This window comes from Phyllobates terribilis, unplaced genomic scaffold (genome assembly GCF_046119375.1).
Source record: "Phyllobates terribilis strain yellow unplaced genomic scaffold, ASM4611937v1 Scaffold_5__5_contigs__length_657084704, whole genome shotgun sequence".
Classification (NCBI taxonomy): Eukaryota; Metazoa; Chordata; class Amphibia; order Anura; family Dendrobatidae; genus Phyllobates; species Phyllobates terribilis.
This window is the reverse complement of record NW_027362765.1, coordinates 254646633-254661577: the sequence shown is the minus strand read 5'-3', so window position 1 is coordinate 254661577 and position 14945 is coordinate 254646633. Positions and strand designations below refer to the sequence as shown.

General features: G+C 41.1%; 1 protein-coding gene across 2 annotated transcripts in view; it reads left to right on the top strand.

Moving 5' to 3' along the window:
* The window catches only part of USH1G (USH1 protein network component sans), a 124239-nt gene that overhangs the window by 76901 nt on the left and 32393 nt on the right, over nucleotides 1–14945 (top strand). For both annotated transcript variants that reach the window (XM_073684063.1, XM_073684064.1), the window contains exon 2: nucleotides 13187–13570. In XM_073684063.1, coding sequence (XP_073540164.1) covers nucleotides 13187–13570 — 384 coding nt within the window. The remainder of the gene's footprint in view (nucleotides 1–13186; nucleotides 13571–14945) is intronic.

The following is a 14945-nucleotide window of genomic DNA, read 5'->3' as shown; positions in this document are numbered from 1 at the left end:
CTCCACAAACAAATCTCTCCTAAAGTTTCTAGGCACAAACAACCTCCCATGGGGAGTGGTAGATGGGGCATCCTCCTGGGCTTTCAGAATCCCATCTTCCAAAACGGAGTCCAATGCTGCTATCACAACACCTTCCTGTAAAATGCTCTCCTCCTCCTCGGTACCAACCATGGGAGAAAAACTGCGAGATAAAGCATCAGCTTTTACATTCTTGGTACCCGGAATGTAAGTAACAGAAAAATTAAACCGCGAAAAAAAAAGTGCCCACCTAGCTTGACGGGCATTCAAGTGCTTGGCAGCATCAAGATAGATCAGATTCTTATGATCAGTAAAAACCTGAATGAGAAATTTAGCACTTTCCAAGAGATGACGCCAATGTTCAAATGCGAGTTTAATCGCCAGCAATTCCCGATTACCGACATCGTAATTAAGTTTGGTCTCAGAAAATTTTTTTTTTAAAAAAAGCACAGGGATGTACTCCATCCTTGTTTTCCTGAGACAAAACACCACCGACCCCCACCAAAGAAGCATCAACTTCGACCAAGAAAGGCTTGGTCTCATCAGGCTGCATAAGGATGGGGGCAGAACTGAACCTCTCCTTGAGATACACAAAAGCTTCAATGGCCTCAGTAGTCCACTGGACCGTATTCGCACCTTTCCTGGTGAGATCGGTCAGCGGCTTAACAATTATAGAAAAATTCTTAATGAATTTTCTGTAATAATTGGCGAAACCCAAAAATCTCTGTATTGGTTTCAAACCAATAGGCCTAGGCCATTCCTGAACCGCCTAAACCTTCACCGGGTCCATCTCAAAGCCCTCGCTGGAGATAATGTAGCCCAAAAAACTAATTCTCTGCACAGCGAACTCACATTTCTCCAGCTTAGCAAAAAGTGAATTGTCGCTTAACAACTGCAATACCTCACGTACGCTCTGCCAATGAGACTCCAGATCCGGCGCAAAAATCAAAATGTCATCCAAATACACCACCACATTCTTACCGATCAACGGTCTTAGGATGTCATTAATAAGGTTCTGAAAAAACGCTGGTGCGTTGGTAAGACCAAAGGGCATAACCAGATTCTCAAAATGACCCACTGGAGTGTTAAAAGCAGTTTTCCACTCATCACCTTCCTTCATACGTAACAAATTGTATGCCCCCCGGAGATCAATCTTAGAGAATCACTTGGCCCCCACTAATTGGTTGAACAAGTCAGGAATTAATGGAAGTGGGTAGGAATTGCGTACTGTAATTTTATTAATTTCGCGAAAGTCCAGACATGGACGTAAACCGCCGTCCTTTTTTTTGACAAAAAAGAATCCAACAGCCACAGGTGACTTAGAAGGTCTAATGTGACCGGCGGCCAAACTTGTCTGTATGTATTCCTCCAAGGCCTTTCTCTCAGGAATAGTAAGATTAAATAAGCGACTCTTGGGAAGAGTTGCTCCAGGGACAAACTCAATAGTACAATCATAGTCCCTATGAGGAGGCAAAACTTGCGACTCCTCCTCAGAAAAAAACTTCCAAAAATCCTGAATAGGTACAGGTAATTCCCCTCTTTCCACAGCAGCAATGCGACCGTTGCAACATCTATCATAACACTTAGGACTCCAAGACTTAATTTCATTGGTAGACCAGTCCAGTACAGGATTGTGCAATTTTAACCAAGGTAACCCCAAAACCACTGGAGCAGGCAAATTATTTAATACCGCCAAATCCAAATTCTCTTGGTGGATACCATTAATGGTGAGGGGAAATTCAAAAACCTTGTGAGTAATACCTTTCAAGGGAGAGCCATCAAAAGCAACCACAGAAATAGGAGATGACAAAAGTTTGGATTCTAATTTAAATTTTTCCAAAAAACCCTCATCAATCACATTGAGTGTAGAACCACAATCCACAAATACCCGAAATTCAATCAACTCCTCCTGGAATGAGGTGGTTCAAGAAAGAAATACTCCTTTTGAGTTTAAACAAGCTATGCGGGCGTAACTGACCTCTTTTTTTTTTTCTTTGTTCAAACGAAGCACACAGTTCTTAATAAAGTGGTCAGATTTACCGCAATAAAAACACAATCCTTTAGCAAATCTGCAGTCTTTTTCCTGAGAGTGGGGTGATATCACCCCAATCTCCATCGGTTCTCCACCCTCCGAACAGACCCTCTGAAAACTAGGAGCTGCCATAGCAGTAGATTTCTCTTCATTACTCCTAGCACGCAGTCTCCTGTCCACACGTATGGCTAATTGCATTGCCTCCTGCAAGGTTCCAGGTTTTGGGAAGGCAATCAGCAGATCCTTAACCCTTTCACCTAGACCATCAAGAAACAAACATTTTAATGCTGAGTTATTCCATTCCACTTCAGCCGACCATCTTCTGAAGTATGTACAATAATTTTCCACATCACCTGATCCCTGCTTCAAAAGTCTTAATTCAGTTTCCGCAGATGAGACTCGATCAGGATCATCATACAACAACCCCAGAGCAGAAAAAAAATCTTCCACAGATCTAAAACACGGATCATTAGGTTGTAGAGAAAAGGCCCATCCCTGTGGTTCTTTGCGCAAAAGTGACATTATAAACCCAATGCGCTGTGATTCATTCCCCGAGGATCTGGGTCTTAAACGAAAATATAATAAACAAGCGTTTTTAAAGGAAAAAAAATCTTGCCGTTTACCATAAAAAAAATCTGGCTGTCCTACCTTCGGTTCGACAAAATGCGCTCCAGGACAGCTACTCACATGTTGCTGGAGCTCGGCCACCTCCAAAGACAGTCCCTGCAGGCGTTGAGCCAACTCCTGAACCGACACCATGCTGAAATCAGGATTTCTTTCCTTAGAGTGTTTTATTTTTTGGCTGGACTTGCTGTTATGAACTGCTACAGACACTAAGGAAAGATAGGAAAACTGTCCCTACAATAGGACTAAGCTGATTCCCTACGATGCAGCGGGGGACCTGTTCCTTGTGAACAGACCCGCCTAAGTCCTCGGCTAGTCTGAACGCAGACCTATAGATATAAGGAAGGGGTCCCTACAAGAACTAAGGACTGGGATATAGTTGGACACCTCCTAGCAGAAATTGTAGCAGAGCAAAGACAAACAAACAAACAGAAGTACTAGTGGTCAAAAGACCAAGCAAACTACAGAGAAAGGTACAAGGCACCTGGCTAGCTTAAGAGTAAATGTAACACTGAAGGCCAGGAGGGCGGAGCTGGATTAAATAGGCAAAAAGTCATGTGACCAGCAAAATAGAAAAAACTAACACCATGCTTATTGATATTAAAGATTTTGTATCCGCTTGTGATGTTTGTACACGCACTAAAGTCTCTCGTTGCCGGACGGAAATTTGGCTTGATTACCAGTTCCAGAAAGACTCATTTGTCCATGGATTTCATTACTGATTTTCGTTTGTCTGGAAGGAAGACTGTTATTTGGGTGGTAGTTGACAGATTCAGTAAACGGACACATTTTGTTCCTTTATCAGGGTTACTGAATGCTGAAACACCTTCCAGTTTATCAGTCATGTAGTGAGATTGCATGGAATCTCTTTGAACATTGTATCTGATAGATGAGTGCAATTTGTCTCCAAGTTTTGGAGAACTTTTCTAAGAAATTGGGGATTGATTTGTCATTTTCCTCTGCTTACCACTCTGACACCAACGGTCAGACAGAAAAGACGAATCAGTCGAACAAATTTTAAACTGTTTTGTTACAGCTCAGCAAGAGGATTAGTCCTCATTTTTACCTCTTGCTGAGTTCGCCTTTAACAGTTGGGTTAACCAATCTACTGGAACATCATCTTTTTTGTAAGTATAGTTTTCATCCCCATTTTGGTGAATTCTCTAGGATGAGTGCTGGGTGTCCTGTAGTGGAGGTTGCTATACAGAGACTTGGAGATATCTGGAGGGAGGTTCAAAAGAATATTGGGGTTGCTCAGCTTCAGCAGAAATGGAAGCCGATAGGAAACTTTCGGTGGGTCTCATATTCAAAGTAGGTGATAAGGTTTGGTTGTCATCGAAAAATATTAAGTTGAAAGTGCCATCAGCGAAGTTGGGTCCTAAGTTTATTGGCCGTATTAGATTTTGGAGGTAATTAATCCAGTAGCCTTTAGATTAAAACTACCTCCATCTTTTCGCATCCTAAATGTGTTCCATCTATCATTGCTAAAGAAGTTTGTGCCTTCATTTTTGTCTCCCTCGAGTATGACATACAAAAGATTGTTGATTCTCAGAAAGCTCGTAATTGCCTCCAGTATCTCATCCATTGAAATGGATACAGACCGGAGGAGAGATCCTAGGTACCAGGTCGAGCTGTGAAGGCTGATCGCCTGGTGAAGGCCTTTTATCGTAGGTTTCCTGGGAAGCCTGGGGTCCGGTGGCCCACCCTAGAAGAGGGGGTACTGGCACAATTCCACCACTCGCTGTGTCCTAGGGACACTGTGAGTGAAAGCTCTGCGACCCTCTGGGATCGAGGGCTGGCTGAGCTGTCAAGATTGTGAGTGACAGATCTGCTGTCCAATCTGAGGCTGAGGTGTGAGTGTCATGATTGACAGCTCAGCTGTCCTATCTGGCTGAGTCTGTGGGATCTCCTCGAGGTGTCATCTATGCTGGGTAATTACAGGACTATTTAGAACTCTGACAACTGCCAGATTGTAGCTCTGCTCAAGTGGTGTGTGTTTGTTTGCTCTGTGCGCTGAGTTATATCCTGATCTCTGTTGACGACCTTGGAATTACCTTTTGATCATCCATTTGAATTACCCCTGTATCTTGATCCACTACCTTCCTGATACTCTGACCTCGGACTGTTTCCTTACTACGCTTTTGTTTTTTCCCTCTATTTCGAGCCCTCTTGACACTGACCCCCGATCTCTTGACTATCCTGTCCCATAGTAAGTCCTAGCGGTACTTTGAGTAGGACTAGCGTTACTTTGAGTAATGATTAGCGTCACACAGACACCTTTTTATAGGCCATCAGTTGAACCAGCTGATATTTTTCACTAAGTGACAGCATTACTTTCTAATTACTGATAGATTTCAGCTGGTGTCAGGACTTTCCATGGCTTTTTGCACCTCTCTTTCTTCATGTGTTCAATACTTTTCCCCTGTATCATTTCTCATTATTACATATAACTCAATTCATGGACATCTATAGTTTGATTTCTTTGCCTGTATGGATTGGATGGGTTATTATCGACATCTGGTGAGAATTTCATGTCATTACATAGTAACATAGTAACATAAGTTGAATAAAGAACTGGGTCCATCAAGTTCAACCTTCCTTCCCCAATTGTACATTTTGTCTAATTTAATTGTAACCCACAATGTTATATGCATCGAGGAAATCGTCCAGCCCTTTTTTGAAAGCTGTTATAGTGTCTAGTAGGGTTGAGCGAATATGTTCTGTCCAAGTATGCTCGGGCCGAGCTCCGAGTATTTACAGCTGCTCGGTGATAAGGTTAAATCGCTCCCGTGTGCATGATTTGCAACTGTTTGACAGCTTTATTACATGTGAGAAATGTGTAAGAAATAGACATTCCTCACATGTAATAAAGCTGTCAAACAGTTGCAAATCACGCACACGGGAGCGATTTAACCTTATCACCGAGCAGCTGTAAATACTCGGAGCTCGGCCCGAGCATACTCGCTGAAAGGGTTAATAGGACATACTCGCTCAACACTAGTGTCTACCATTACTACCTCTTGTGGTAGGGCATTCCACAGTCTGACTGCTTTAACTGTAAAGAGCCCTTTCCTGTTTATTTGCCAAAATCACCTTTCTTCCACTCGTAATGAATGCCCCCTGGTCCTTAGTATGGTCTTTGGAAGGAATAAGTCATGTGCCAGTCCTTTGTACTGACCACACATATATTTATACATGTAAATGAGATCCCCTCGGAGGCGTCATTTTTCTAAGATAAACAACCTCAACTTTTTCAACCTCTCATCATATCCCTTCCATCCCTTATAATAATCTAGTTGCCCGCCTTTGAACTGACTCTAACTTCTGAATATCCTTTTGTGGAGCCCAAAACTGGATCCCATATTCTAGATGTGGACTCACCAGTGATTTATAAAGGGGTAACAGCACGTTGGGATTGTGAGATTTTATTTCTCTTTTTATACATCCTAAAATCTTGTTTGCTTTTGCGGCTGCTGCTTGACATTGAGTACTGCTGCTCAGCTTACTTGTAACCAGAATACCCAAGTCCTTCTGTTCTGTAATCCCGAGTATACTCACATTTAATGTGTATGTAGCTATAGGATTACTCCGTCCTAGGTGCATTACTCTACATTTATCTACATTAAACCTCATCTGCCAAGTGTTTGCCCATTCAGTCATCTTATCCAGATTGTTCTGCAGTATCGTAATAACAAGATCAGATTTTAATATCCTACATAGTTTGGTGTCATCAGCAAAGACTGACACGTTACTCTCAATCCCATCCCCAAGTTCATTAATAAAGAGGTTAAAAAGAATTGGTCCTAGCACAGATCCCTGCGGCACCCCACTGCTGACTATATCCCATTTAGAGAACGTACCATTTATGACGACTCTTTGTTTCCTGTCATTTAGTCAATTCCTTACCCACCTGCATATAGTTCCACCAAGTCCTTGCTTCTGTAGCTTCAGTATAAGGCTGTTATGTGGTACAGTATCAAATGCCTTTGCAAAGTCCAGATAAATCACATCAGCCGCATTACCAACATCCAGATTTCCACTTATCTCCTCATAGAACGCCAACATGTTGGTTAGACAGAACCTATTTTTCATGAATCTGTGCTGATTATCACTTATTATATTATTCTCTGTGATAAAACTCTGCAGGTCATCTCTTATGATGCCCTCAAAAACTTTGCACACTATCGATGTCAGACTTACTGGACGGTAGTTACCTGGATCCACCTTCTTACCTTTCTTAAATATCGGTAGCACATCAGCTATCCTCCAATCCTGTGGCACTACCCCTGTTACAAGAGAGTCTAAGAATATGAGATTCAGCGGTCTGTCAATTACTGAGCTCAATTCCCTTAGTACAGTCTGGGCCGAGGGATTTGTCAATGTTTAATTTGCTTAGATGCAGGCGTATTTCTTTTTGTGTTAACTTAGTTATATCATGTGGTGAACTTTGATTTTTGCCCTGTTGAAAGATCCCTGGAACAGATGGTTTGTTTTGAACATGGATGAAAAGTGCCTGTTTAATATTTCAGCCTTTTCTTTGTCCTCTATAATTATCTTGTTATTATCGTCTTTTAACGGGCCGATTCCATCTGTTTTTTTTCTTTTTGGCATTGATGTATTTATAAAAAATGTTGGGATTTATTTTCATGTCGCTGGCAATTTGTTTCCCTGTAGATAACTTTGCTAGCTTGATTTCTTTTTTTACATTTCTTATTTAGGTCTTTATACTCCTGAACTGCTATTTCTGTATTCTCGACCTTCAAGACTTTGAATGCCCTTTGTTTTTGTCTTATTAAACTTTGTACTGTCTTATTTATCCATAATGGTTTCTTTTTATTCCTGGACATTTTATTACCAGATGGTATACATTTTCTACAGGATCCTAGTAGTATTTCCTTAAATATGCCCCATTTATGTTCGGTATCCCCAGTTACCATGATATGGTCCCAGTCTACACGATTAAGCTTTTCCCTTAATTTGTTGAAATCAGCTTTCTTAAAGTTACAGGTTCTTGCATCTCCTTTTTGAAATGTTTTGTGTCAATATTTGTGTCAATAGCACCTTTAAAAATATATTTACTTGTTCAATACCTTCAACCGCTGTATATCTGTATAAAATATATATATATATATATATATATATATACATACATACATACATACATACGCACACACAAACACACACACACACTAGCAAAATACCCATGGCTGCCCTCGTGGAAAATATGTTAAATTGTTGGTTACGCTTGCTAAAGTTAAATTTTCAGTTTCACCCTGAAGTTGACATCTTCAGCGTTTAAAATTTGTTTTTTCAACTCTTCTTAGTAATCACCTCACACTGATCAGAGATCTAATAGGTGAATCTATATATATATAAAGCAGAAAATATGTGTCCTGAAAGATCTCAAATCTCAGTTATGAAAACTGCCTTACAGTCAGACTGTTCTAGTTGTCCATAGCAGCCAATCAGAGCTCAGCTTTCACTTTACCTCAGCAGCTTTAATGCTGAAAGCTGCACTATTGTTGCTATAGGCAACCAGAACGATCTTACTGTGAGGCAATTCTCATAAATGAGGCCCCAGTTACTTCTGCAACACCTGTTGCTATAATTACAGACTTCAAAGCTACTTATCAGGTTGCCCCATCTTAGCAACTATTTGCTTGCTGCCCCTTTAAGAGCAACTTTTTGGTCGCTGTCGCTTCAATTCTTTAAAAAACTGTGATTTTGCATTCAACATACAGACACCAATTTTCTCCTTTATTTCTATAGAGCCTAAAGTCGGGGGCCAAATTTGTCGAAGGGGGAGAGATTTTGAGTTTTAATGTTCGCAGTATTTTTAGTCTGGTGTTAAAGATGCGTGGTGCAAAATTTCTCTCAAATCGGGTGAAAATGTGGTTTTGTATTCAACAGACTACCACACACAGATTTTCTGCTTTATATATTTAGATATTGTGTGTGTGTGTATATATATATATATATATATATATTTGTTGTGGTAATGCGACTCAATCGGCTCCCACATAGGTAGACACAGGAACCCTTCCTGGGTTAATCTCCTGCTGGTTTATTAGGACACGGCATAAACCAATGCAGGGTTCAACAAAATAAACAAGGCCTTTCTGGCATAACGAGAAACAAAAGATAATGAATAGCACAGTCCATAGGCCAGCGGGGTTCCGCCCGCATTGGGTACAACAAAGTTCACCATATCACTTCTGTGGAACTCTCTTGCCTCCACACACACAGACTAGAGACTTCCTTGTCTCCAAACACACAGAGGAAAAAACTCAGAACCTGGTCATTTAACTTCCCCAACCACACTTTTGAGGTGGAGATATGGTGAGTGGCCCTCCAACCCATCTCTTATCTCTTACAGCCACTCACAAAAAACAACAACCTTGTCTTGACAGATTAATCCCTCTCAGTACATAACACGCTGGAGAGAAACTTCTGGGTTTACAGAATTTTTCCTTTCTTGGCCTTGTTTCAGAGAATATGAATGATAGCAAAAAAACTTTTTCTCCCCTCATGGTTATTGGTTGGGTGAAGCCATTTATTGTCAAACTACTGTGTTTTCTCTTTTTAAATCTTAATGTCAACCAAAAACATCCAAATTACCCTGATCAAAAGTTCACATACCCTGGTGATTTTGGCCTGATAACATCCACAGAATTTGACACAAATGGGTTTGAATGGCTACTAAAGGTAACATCCTCACCTGTGACCTGTTTGCTTGTAATCATTGTGTGTGCATAAAAGCTGAGTGAGTTTCTGGGATCCAGAGAGACTCTTGCATCTTTCATCCAGCCACTGACGTTTCTGGATTGTGAGTCTTCGGGAAAGCAAAAGAATTGTCAAAGAATCTACAGGAAAAGGTAGTTGAACTGTATAACACAGGAAAGGGATACCAAAAAATATCCAAGGAATTGATAATGCCAGTCAGCATGCGTTCAAACTGTTTTTTGTTATCATTTATATTCTCTGAAACAAAGCTAAGAAAGGAAAAATTCTGCCGGGGTATGTAAACTTTTGAGCACAACTGTATATATAGTGCTGATTAAGAGTTTGGAAATACCTGTTCATGCTGTTGTCTTCCTTGTATTTATTGTAATGTGCACACTGTAGGTATACAGTATATGCTTTATATCTATATACAGGTGCATCTCACAAAATTAGAATCATCAAAAAGTTAATAAATTTCAGTTCTTCATAACAAAAATTGAGACTCATGTTATATAGAGTCATTACATAACAGAGTGATTTATTTCTGTTAATGCTGATGATTATGGCTAACAACCAATGAAAACACATAAGTCATTATCTCAGTAAATTAGAATACTTTATAACAGCTTGAAAAATGTTTTTAAAATCCGAAATGTTGGCCTACTGAAATGTATGTTCAGTAAATGCACTCAATACTTGGTCGCGGCTCCTTTTTCATAAATTACTGCATCAATGCGGCGTGGCATGGAGGCGATCAGCCTGTGGCACTGCTGAGGTGTTATGGAAGCCCAGGTTGCTTTGATAGCAGCCTTCAGCTCGTCTGCATTGTTTGGTCTGGTGTCTCTCATCTTCCTCTTGACAATACCCCATGGATTCTCTATGGGGTTAAGGTCAGGCGAGTTTGCTGGCCAATTAAGTACAGTGATACTGTTGTTTTTAAACCAGGTATTGGTACTTTTGGCAGTGTAGACAGGTGCCAAGTCCTGCTGAAGAATGAAATTTCCATCTCCAAAAAGCTTGTCGGCAGAGGGAAGCATGAAGTGCTCTAAAATTTCCTGGTAGACGGCTGCGCTGACTTTGGTCTTGATAAAACACAGTGGACCTACACCAGCAGATGACACGGCTCCCCAAACCATCACTGATTGTGTAAGCTTCACACTAGACCTCAAACAGCTTGGATTGTGTGCTTCTCCACTCTTCCTCCAGACTCTGGGACATTGATTTCCAAATGAAAATTGTAACTCTGGGACCTTGTGGAATGTGTCAATGACTGCCTTCTGGACATCTGTCAAGTCAGCAGTCTTCCCCATGATTGTGGAGCCTACTGAAACAGATTAAGTAACCTTTTTTTAACCCCTAGCAAGCCTTTGCAGGTGTTTTTTGTTAATTGTTTTAATTTACTGAGATAACGACTTTTGTGTTTTCATTGGCTGTAAGCCATAATCAACATTAACAGAAATAAACACTTGAAATAGATCACTCTGTTTGTAATGACTCTATATAATATATGAGTTTCATTTTTTGTATTGAGCTGAAATAAATTAACTTTTTGATGATATTCTAACTTTGTGAGATGCATCTGTATACAGTGAGGGAAATAAGTATTTGATCCCTTGCTGTTTTTGTAAGTTTGCCCACTGACAACGACATGAACAGTCTATAATTTTAATGGTAGGTTAATTTTACCATTGAGAGTTAGAATATTCAAAAAAAAAAATCAAGAAAATCGCATTGTATAAATTAGATATTTTTTTTTGCATTTTGCAGTGAGAAATAAGTATTTGATCCCCTACAAACCATTATGAGTTCTGGCTCCTACAGACAGTTAGACGCTCCTAATCATTTCGTTACCTGTATTAAGACAGCTGTCTTACATAGTCACCTGTATAAAAGACTCCTGTCCACAGACTCAATTAATCAGTCAGACTCTAACCTCTACAACATGGGCAAGACCAAAGAGCTTTCTAAGGATGTCAGGGACAAGATCAAAGACCTGCACAAAGCTGGAATAAGCTACACAAACCATAAGTAAGACTCTGGGTGAGAAGGAGACAACTGTTGGTGCAATAATAAGAAAATGGAAGAAATACAAAATGACTGTCAATCGACATCGATGTGGGGCAACATGCAAAATCTCACCTCGTGGGGTATCCTTGATCATGAGGAAGGTAAGAGATCAGCCTGAAACTACACGGGGGGAACTTGTTAATGATCTCCAGGCAACTAGGACCACAGTCACCAAGGAAACCATTGGTAACACATTATGCCTTAAAGGTTTAAAATCCTGCAGTGCCCGCAAGGTCCCCCTGCTCAAGAAGGCACATGTGCAGGCCCGTCTGAAGTTTGCCAATGAACACCTGGATGATTCTGTGAGTTATTGGGAGAAGGTGCTGGGGTCAGATGAGACAAAAATTGAGCTCTTTGGCATTAACTCAACTCGCCGTGTTTGGAGGAAGAAGAAGGATGAGTACAACCCTAAGAACATCTTCTCAACTGTGAAGCATGGTGGGGGAAACATTATACTTTGGGGGTGCTTTTCTGCAAAGGGGACATGACGACTGCACTGTATTGAAGGGAAGATGGATGGGGTCATGTATCGCGAGATTTTGGCCAACAACCTCCTTCCCTCAGTAAGAGCATTGAAGATGGGTCGGGGCTGGGTCTTCCAGCAAGACAGTGACCCAAAACATACAGCCAAGGCAACAAAGGAGTGGCTCAAAAAGAAGCACAGAAAGGTCATGGAGTGGCCTAGCCAGTCTTCAGACCTTAATCCCATAGAAAACTTATGGAGGGAGTTGAAACTCCGAGTTGCCAAGCGACAGCTTCAAAATCTTAATGATTTAGAGATGAGCTGCAAAGAGGAGTGGACCAAAATTTCTGCTGACATGTGCGCAACCCTCATCATCAACTACAAAAAACATCTGACGGCTGTGCTTGCCAACAAGGGTTTTGCCACCAAGTATTAAGTGTTGTTTGCCAGAGGGATCAGATACTTATTTTTCACTGCAAAATGCAAATAAATGTATCTAATTTATACAATGTGATTTTCTTGATTTTTTTTGGATATTCTATCTCTCAATGTTAAAATTAACCTACCCTTAAAATTATAGACTGTTCATGACTTTGTCAGTGGGCAAACTTACAAAAACAGCAAGGGATCCAATACATATTTCCCCCACTGTATATAGAGAGTGAGTGGGAGACAGATTGAGAGAGAGATAGAGAGAAAATTCGGGTATAGTGTTACCAGCAGTCAGACCCCCAGAATTCCTAAGACCTGTGCTCTTGAATCCAGCCACTGGCTTTCTGCAGCCCCATCTTTATAGCCCCAGATTTCAGGATTCTGCCTGGGAGTATGCATATCGCATACATCACCACTGTTTCCTGGGGCAGAGAGCAGTAAATCCTCGCAGTGCACAGTGCGTGCACTAGGGGGATTTAAAAGTCTGCAGTCACACAGAGTGACTGCAGCCTTTTCATTTTAGACCGCACAACCCCATTAAAGAGGGTTCCTTAGCAGAGACACTAAATAGGGTATTTGTATAGGACATCTATAGCTGAAACATATTGTTTTAGGGAGGTTTCATTGTATACTTTTAGGCTAAAAATTGGATTACTTACTTCTAACACTACTTTATCTTGAATTTAGTTGCGAAGTTTTGTTCATTGCATTACCCCATAGATACTGTATATAATATTGATTAATGTACTGTATTGAATATATAGAACATGAAAACATTAACTGCCCATTTACTCTTACCTTTATTGTTCCTCTCTTCTTTTCTTTAGGGGAGATCCAGATAAATGTGACATTTGGGGTAACACACCTCTGCATCTGTCTGCTGCCAATGGACATCTGAATTGCCTGTCCTTTTTAGTGTCCTTTGGGGCCAATATCTGGTGTCTGGATAACGACTATCACACCCCACTGGATATGGCAGCCACCAAAGGGCACATGGAGTGTGTGCGCTATCTGGATTCCATTGCAGCCAAGCAAAATAGTTTAAATCCCAAACTGGTGTCTAAACTGAAAGATCGAGCTTTCCGAGAAGCAGAGAAACGTATCCGTGACTGTGCAAAACTACAGCGCAGACACCATGAGCGTATGGAGCGACGTTACAGAAAGGAGATATCTGACCATTCCGATACCATGAGCTTCTCCAGCTTTTCCAGGTAATACTCTATACAATACAATAGAATAATAATAATATAATAAATGTGATAAAATGTATCCATACATACTAATGCAATGGAGATAAAGAGGTTTTCCACTATAGAAAATGATAGAATTAGTGAGGGTTGGAGTGCAAGAACTGCCAATGATCCTCAGAATGACCCGTTCCCTCCTGATGCATAAACTCCTTTATATTTTCCCTGTACAGCTACGTCTCCAGCCAGCACTGCACTCAGCCTACTGCATAGTAAGTGGCCGGAGTTCTGCACTACTTGAACAGGGGCGAGCAACTTTGGCTTTTTATCTTGCAGATTGACAGGTGTCTCAGAAGTTGGACACCATGGATAATAATGTTATCGCATATTCAAGCTATATGCCAAAACAGTAACAGTTGGGAATACTCCTTTGAATAAGTGATTAAAAGCTCCTATTTCATAGTTTGAAATAAAATAAATTGTTACATTCTTAGATGGGGCATCATATGGATACTAAAAGCTTCCTTTTATGGTCAAAGAGTTTGAACAGAAACCAGAGAAAGAGAAAAAAATGCATACAAACCCAACATCAGACTCCTCCATATAAACAAATACTGCTCCATTATACCACCCCTCCCCGGTCCTCTTGTGTTTTGGTCCCAACTTCAAAGTCCTGATGCCATTCGGGTGGGAGTCATGACCAGGGGCGTACATAGAAATCTTGGGGCCCCATAGCAGAAGCTCCAATTGGGCCCCCACACCAAAAATCACCTTAATATTCAACGGGCTCACAGAAGAGCGTATCTCACAACTTTGCTGCCCTTACAAAGTAATTTTTCTACTATTGAAACCCTAGATTGCCCTTTCATTGCTCATATAGAGTATGATGCCAATTACTGTATAGTGTCCCCCCGAAACACAATATGATAGCCCCACAGTGAATTCCTCCACAGTACCCTCCACACGCACGGTATGATGACCCTACTGTACCCCCGTCCCTTTCAACCCTCCCCCGGCAAAGTATGGTGACCCCAACACAGTATGATGCGCCAACTGTGATTGTTATACAGCCCTTCATATAGTATTATGGGCTTCCATACAGTATAATGGCCCCCACACCCCTGCACTCAGTATGATGGCCTCAACATAACCGTCCACACTGTATAATGGCTCCCACTAGCCCTTCAAATTGTATAATGGCCCCTCTCCACTCTGTATGAAGGCCCCAATACAACCATCCACACTGTATAATGGCCCCCACTAGCCCTAAAAATAGTATAATGGCCCCCACCCAGCCCTCCAAACAGCATACTGACCCACACAAAGCCCGCTACACACTATCACATATCCTCGTCAGAGCATATGGTGAAACGCGTGTTAGATCCATCCAGACATCTTG